The following is a 7821-nucleotide window of genomic DNA, read 5'->3' as shown; positions in this document are numbered from 1 at the left end:
GATCTGTGATCGGCATTTGTAGCGCAGCAGTAAAGTATTTGTTTCTTGAGTCGATTTTAGGTAGGGTAAAAATGGAAAATTAACTTTTAAGACTGACCTGTGTTTTGGCTATTTATTATGTAATTGTTGTAAAATAAAACATCGGTGAGATACTCGTATTATCGCAAAAAACAAGTATAGACCATACTATAGAGTTAGTTCAATGATTCGTCTTACACTATTTTCTTTATATAAAAGAGGACACTGACTGAACCATACTTCAAACTACGGCTTAACTCTTTCCTGTTGAGAAATTGGTAAATTCCAATCGCAACTATCTCAACTAATATTTTAAATGCGACAATGAGTATGTTTGTAACCTTTTCACACTTAATTTACTAAACCAATATTGAATTGAATTTTCGCGTTAGTATTTTCTTTTATCCCTGGAGAAGCTGTGGTTAAAAACTAGTCTTCGTTATTTAAATAAATGGATGTTTCATTTACAATCAGAAATTTGGTAACTGCTAAATAGGCGCTTGGCACACAATTTTAATGTTTCTGTGTCCGAAAGAAGTACTTAGTTTTGTGGGAATTAAACTGTTGCAATGTCACAAAATAATGAGAGATCAGAAATCTATTTAGTTTTGATAAAATGCAACTTTTATTTATTTCAATTACTAGAATTTTTAGTAAGTTGGTATATGCAATGTTTTTCCCTAGGTACTAATAATTTTAATATTCCTACGTAAAGATTATTAGTTTTTTCAGGAGGTATAAATTAAAATTAAGCTCTTTACGTGGTTATGAAGTAGAAAAAAATCTTACTAATTAAACTAACAACTATAAACTCCACCACGTAGAAAAATTATTTTCCATCTTGACTTAATTGAAAATGTAAATATTAGTAGTAGTATGTATTTCGCAAAAAGTGCCTAATCTGCACTCTTATTATTTTTAACTCATCGTTTTTCGAAAGCATTCTATTATTTATGGCGGGTGCGCCGCTCTACTTGATGCAAATTTTTCGCGAAGATAACAACGATTTTTTGAATGAGTAATTTTTCTCATGAACTACATTGTTATAGATTAGGTACTATAGCTGCATACTTATTTAATGATTCTGAAAAGGCAAAAGTATTTTAAGTGTACCTACGTGTGAAGGGCAGTTGCGTATAAGGCAATAAGGATATATCTATTTATTTATATCTACAACTAAAGATAAACTCAATCTGTGTGATTTGTTCCTATATAATATTTTTTGCTATGTTTTGTAGGACCTACCTTTAACATACTTTATTATAAACTAATTTTTTACTAGTTGCATCTAATCAGGTAATCGCAAGAATAGCTGCACTTTCTTTCCATTTCAACTCATCAGCATTAAGGGTCCGTACACTGCGCTGCACTGCGCCGTTTAATTACACACGTTCTAGATTGAACTGTCCGAGTCGATCATATGTACATATAGGTAAGACGAAGTCAGCGGAAGTTTTCTTGTTGGCCGAGATAAAGGACTACAGAGATGGTCTTATATCTGCAACAAAAAGGTTAAAACCAAGCTTTGGCCTTAAGCTTAGGGTTCAACAACATTAAGCTATAAGGCTAAAACTGGTTTTATTTTTTTATCACATTTTTTATTCCATTTAATCCTTAATGTTCCATTCAGACAATCCATAATTAAAATAAAAAATGCGAATTTGTATTAAAAATTGAAAATGCTTTCACAGCTAAACATCGTACCATTTTTTAGAATATTTGAAAGGAGAAAGGAAGACCCGAGGCCATATACTTAGTGGCTACTAGTACATTCGAAGTCGCAGTACCAACTAGTATATTATAAACTGAGTTCACATCAAATCTCTTGTCCTTATTAGTCTTTATATGTCATTAAACTTTATTATAAACGTTTTTACACCTCGATCTAAATGGGCGTGCGCGCCTTACCTGACCTAAACTAGATCAAAGTGTATCGAATTATTATTTTCTGTGGACTTTTATGGCTAGCCTATTCGTAAATGTGGCTTACCTACCTTATGTTGAAATTGTAACATATTTATGGCCTTTGTTGAACGCACGAAAAAATATTTTCGTAATTAATAGATAATAAGTACTACTGTCTCGAACTCTATTACAATAATAGCGTGGGGTACACAAAAAGACAAACCTACATTTTACGAAAGCTAGCAAGTACTTTATAAAATTCTTTATAAAATTAAGTCATAGGTACCTCTATAGTTGCAATTATACTTTTTTCTTCAACATTTACAGCGCACATTTTTCAATATAAAAATATTAATTTTGTTACCCATATCTTCTTTTTACTAACGTAGATTGCAGAACAAACATTCTGTTTAATTATTTTTTAAGTCTCTAATTACTTTTCGACAAATGTCGCAAGCGCAATCGAGCAAACAATAGCCGTTATTATATCCTCTTTGCAAATAGTCTGCTTACATTTCTCATTTTTATTTAGCAATCAGTAGTTCGGTACGCGTAAAATAGATGGTAATTTAGGTTTTCAGTAATAAATGTACAAAATAAACTTAACATTTACGTATATTAACATTCCATATATTACATCTAACATTTGGTATAATATAACATAATCTTTATAAACAAGTAATAATTATTGCTCTATTACCTAGTTTTTGATATAATAAAAGAGATAGACAGACAATAAAAGAGGAAAAATATTGAACCTTTTCTACAAGGTTCCATTTTTATCTCCAAGTACCTAATCCCGTAAAAGAGCCCTTATATAGGTCACTTAACAGCGGCCTTAAGTTACAAGGTTCTTACGCTTACGCATACCTTAACGTCTGGCCGGAATTATTTGGCGCACATTAGCTTAAACATTTTAGTATTATATTAATTTTGGCTAAATGTATAAATTTTTATAAAAGAAAACGTTGTAGGCAAGGCACGGCCATTAGGAACCGATTTACCAAAATTCATAGCTTAGTAATGAATACTAGTAAATTGATAATATCATGTTTAGAAGTCCCAGTGTTCTTATTTATAAGTATTTTTTCTAAAGTTTCATAAAAATAAGAAACATTGATTGAAGGTACTGTTAAGACCCTGCCCCCAAAACTATTGACTATATGTAGAATATACTTAAAGTACCTATGGCAGTGAATCCAATTACACCCTGTATAAGAGACGGTGACTTCTAAAAGTGGTATTATTGAGGCACGATTCTCAAACAATCGAAAAAAGGTTCAATTCTAAAGAAGTTACAATGTTACTATCAATAATACCATAACTTAACTAACTTCGCATAACTTTAGTATTCTCAGATTCATAAACAGCAAAGCCACATCGAACTTTATTGGTCATGAATGAGAGAACCAACTGTTGTTTCTCGCAAATAGAGCTGCATGTTCCATCAATCCTGATGCTTATTCGTTGGCGGATTGGTCAAATATACTTCTGCATCCCTTATTGTTATAATATGCAAGAAGCAGACCAATATTTATTTATTTTCGCTTCGAACTGACCGAAACCTTTTTTCGAACGTCTGACAATCGCGCCCCTGTATCTATCAAAAATATCAAACATTACATATAGCCTGGTAAGCCTCTAAATGGTCTCCCTCAGCCGGTGTGAGGGTCAATTGTCTACTGGCTTTGAGGAATACAACCACCCCCGGCCGTGCGGGGACAGGCAAAGTGTCGCACACCTCGCCGCGGCCCGATGTGATGATGATGAGGCTGGGTGATGGACGAATGATGGTGTTATAGGGTTCGTCTTGATCTTCCACCTAGGATACATTTAGAAAAACAATGTAAGTATCAAAAGTGATCACATATAAATACATAGATAAATCACGGAGGAAATCGAAATCTAGTCTACTCTCTGCCTACGCAGAGAGTAGTCTAGATTTCGATACATCCACTTGCCACAATCCCTGCATACTTCTTTCGCTTCATCCACATTCATAACTCTCTTCATGCAAGCTCGTTGGTTTCGGGTAGATACTTTTGAACTGGACCTTTTGCCGGAATATCTACGATTTGAAACTGCATTGAGTTGTACACTAAACATGCATGCAAATAAATTATTCTATTCTATTATATTCTATCCATGAATCTATTTACTTACGTTAATAAGGAATTTGTTATCTTCTCTCTCCTTCTCTCTCTCCTTTTTTAATATATTTAAAATTTTATTGTACACAAGGCGGTCATAATGTCATATGACATTCTCTTACAATTTTTATCTCATAGGATAACATAAAAACAGGAAAGATAAGGAATCATATCACATGAAAATTCTGTTACTGTGAAATCATCATGAATGTATATAGAACACAGACTTTGACTTGCAGCCTCAGTGCTGCCACCTGGTATCATTTAAAATAAAAAAAAACTTACCCGAATTTTCACGAGCGCAAAATCAGGTACGGGCGGTCTCCAGATGCAGCTATTCTCGTCTTCTATCTTAGGGTTAAACAGTAATTGTTCTGGCGAGTAGGGGCTGTAGTCCAACATCCCGACCAGGGTCGGCACATCAATATGTTTGGGAGTCAAACCCGCGCGGACCACGTTGTCTGAACAGGCCATGCATTCTACACAATCTGTAGAAAATGTACAATTTATATATTCACAGCCCAATCAGTATATTTTTATTATCTCAACTGAATGAAGTCTATTGCTGGACATTCCTTAAACTATTTCAACTAGGCCATTTGGAAGCAGACTGCATCGAATATCTTTCTGCAATCTTAAAAATGGTCGCAAAACCACTTAGTCTTTCTATGCTGCGCAGGACGTGTCGACAATTTTTATGATCAACAGCAATCAATGCAACATTTTATGCTTCGAACTTACTTCGAGACTAACTCAATCTTTATAATTTGTCCTGTATATATTGTTTCTTTTTTTATTCTATCATCAAGCCAAATAGCTGAACATGGCCATTCAGTCTTTTCAAGACTGTTGGCTCTGTCTACCCCGCAAAGGACATAGACGTGACCATATGTATGTTTTTTTTATAAACTACCTCCGCTTAAGTAAGCATGTGGAAGGTTGGCCTTAAGGAAGATGGCCTGTCCCGGTCGCAATTGCATGTAGTTCATAAAGAAGGGCGCCCAGCAACCCACATCGCCAGGAAAGTCGTCATGAAGCCTCTTTATCAGGGGATATAGCAGGGATGATTGTGTTTCTGGAGCTGGAAAAAAATGTTAATAAAAGATGTTGATAAAAAAAAATATAAAAGATGACTATTTGTATCTCAATACCATCTTAAGCCGAACAGCTGAACTAGGCCTTTCAGTCTTTTTAAGACTGTTGGCTATGTCTACTCTGCTAGGGACAAAATGATTATAGTATGTATGTAGAGGTAATAAATTGATTGACTGACCATTAAGGCACAGGACAAACCACTAGAAGTTTGACAGTATGTTATTTGTACACATCAATTCTCGGGCATTATTAGATAGACAATCAGTGACTAAAATTAGGATTTTTCACAAATATGCAAATTAATGTTGAATTAACATGAAAAAATACTATGGTAGACACTATCACATACACATGGGTATGCTCATGACCTTATCTATAGAATATACTTTATAACAGTACAATTTCAGCTTCAATAAAGCTTTTACTGTTCTCTGCAATAGATAGCTCTTTTGTCCTTGGTGAAAAAAACACTGATATCTGTGAGAATACACTGTGCGAGGGATTTTATACAAGAGTTTAGTAACAGTTATTGTTAAAAAAAAAATTTTACCTTCCTTTTCCAATCTCGACAGAAAATTCTTCAAGCTGCTTGCAATAACCTGTTTTTCACACACCATCAGATCATGAAACACTTGTTTCAATAATCCACTACCATCTTCAGCATCGTCAAGTGATAACAACGCATTTACACTCTCTTTGGCCAATATTTGTGTAAGTTCAGGAAGTTCTAAAACACAAGAAAATAATTACTTTTATCTATGTACAGCCACCAATAAAAAATTCTGAGTAACATTTCCATGATGACTATATTTATACGAATAGAATGATGATGATTAAGGAACATGCAGTTAGTTGGGTGCAATAATGTAAACAAGTTTGAGGTTCTTCAAGTTTACTAACTTCTGTCTTCATTGTAAGGGTGATAGATGATATATGTTTGTGTCTCAAACTTTATTTGGATCTAGCTCAAACTGTGTGATTTGTCCAATATTTATTTATTATTTATATTTTATTTATTAGTGCAATCATTTATACAGATTTTACTCACGTGATAAATATTTTTTTATTTCTGGCAGTATTCTAAAGCCACAGAGAGCTTCGAAGGGAGTGAGAGCAACTGCCAACTCCGGCTTGTGGTTGGGGTCCTTGTACATGTCAGGGTATTTCTTGTGGAGTGTCTCTGCGTGTTCCTGAAATAATGGATAAAGATTATTGAATCAATGCAAAGATTTTGCATAAAAAAAAAGAATTAAAATGCACAGGATTTTCCCCAAAGCAAAGTCTTTTCCAATCACCTGAATATTTGGAAATGACTTTAATTTATGATTAATTTCCTAAGTTTTACCACAAAAAATAAGAATTTTTTTGTATAACAATGGTTACATTCAGCACCTCTACCTTTTTGTAGAGACTATCTCTCTGTCCCCATTCCAGCTTAAAAAGTTAATGATTAATTGGATACTGATTACTGCTTAATAATTTTTACACACAATCCATACTTCTATTTTTAATGCAAAAGTATGTTTGTTTGTGTCCTTACTTTACACTTTTTCTACTTAACCAAAGTTCATAAAAATTGTTACAAATATGTTAAGAATTGAGAATTAGTTTAAGAGTGGTAAAAGTTCTGTTCCCAAGTTCTTTCAGGATGGAAAGTTAAACAACAATGTACATTAGTAGATGGGCATGAGCAAAAGCAAGTCCTTCAAGAATTAATTGTTAAAATACTTACTTTGTTAGGATGGGCTTGTATAGACAAAGCTTTTCTTATGGACAGTACTTTCAACAGAAATGGCACTGTGATTCCAAACTTATTTTTAACAACAGGTCCTATAGCATCATGGTTATCTTTCAAATACTCAGAGAGAAGGATTCCTCTTTCAATAATTAAAGAAGGACCATTAGGGTGTGTCCCCATCCAAAGTTCTGCATATGGTGTAGAAGACTCTACCACAAAATTTTGGTCACCGCTGGCAACTAGCTTAGCCACTGTACTTTCAGAGCCAACTTTCCCCCAATCATATGTTTGAACTTTGCATTGCAATTCCATAGTTACCTGCAAGTTTAAATAATGATTATCAATTTATAATTACAATTTATAAATGCCAGAATAAGACCTATCCACTCCCATATTTTATGTGGTGAATAATCTCTTAAATTTTTGCACACAGTATGTATATACGTCATTAATTATAAATAAATTAAAAGTTAAAACAAATATCATTGTTACCAACCGGTTCAAAAATGAAGAGACAATAAAATGTACAGAATGATAATTGTCGTATCAATTTCGGGTCAAATCAATAAACTGTAATTTACGGAAGCGGTAGAGCCACGCATACAGAACAATAAATTATTTGATAAGCGACTAGAACACGACTCGTAGGAACTTTACAAAAATTATCAAAAGAAAGAAATGGTTCATGTAGTAGAGCTCTAAGATGTTGCTTTTGTGTTGATGCTTGCAGTCTTCATTTATTAAGCGATGCGGGTGTGAATTTAAATAATCAGATTTTAATAAATAACCATAAAAAAGATAAAGTAAATTGATCAAAGATTTTTATCTATTCTTTTCAGGAAATAATTACTTTTCCATTTATTGTCAATCAAGATCAACTGATCACATCATCACACACAGCACAGCAACATTTTA

The 7821-nt window shown here is 33.5% G+C and overlaps 1 protein-coding gene across 1 annotated transcript; it reads right to left on the bottom strand.

Annotated features, from left to right (window-relative positions):
• Positions 1-2520: 2520 nt before the first annotated feature.
• On the bottom strand, positions 2521-7769 carry LOC106137641 (mannose-6-phosphate isomerase). Its single transcript, XM_013338501.2, has 7 exons — positions 7403-7769; positions 6901-7224; positions 6217-6358; positions 5719-5895; positions 4987-5154; positions 4359-4561; positions 2521-3745 (listed from the first exon to the last, which is right to left on the bottom strand). Exons 2-7 carry the CDS (start codon positions 7216-7218, stop codon positions 3536-3538), a joined length of 1218 nt encoding a protein of 405 aa, XP_013193955.1. The 5' UTR covers positions 7219-7224; positions 7403-7769; the 3' UTR covers positions 2521-3535.
• Positions 7770-7821: the final 52 nt, after the last annotated feature.

The sequence above is a fragment of the Amyelois transitella genome, chromosome 10, assembly GCF_032362555.1.
Source record: "Amyelois transitella isolate CPQ chromosome 10, ilAmyTran1.1, whole genome shotgun sequence".
Classification (NCBI taxonomy): Eukaryota; Metazoa; Arthropoda; class Insecta; order Lepidoptera; family Pyralidae; genus Amyelois; species Amyelois transitella.
Note: the sequence above shows the minus strand (reverse complement) of the source record. Positions and strands in the feature narration are given on the sequence as shown.

Coding starts and splice junctions, on each gene's coding strand:
- LOC106137641 (XM_013338501.2), bottom strand. CDS start 7,218: ATGGAATTGCAATGCAAAGTTCAAACATATGATTGGGGGAAAGTTGGC. Junction 4,562..4,986: donor ACATGCTTACTTAAGCGGAG/GTAGTTTATAAA, acceptor CATTTTCTACAG/ATTGTGTAGAATGCATGGCC. Junction 3,746..4,358: donor TTGCGCTCGTGAAAATTCGG/GTAAGTTTTTTT, acceptor AATGTATCCTAG/GTGGAAGATCAAGACGAACC.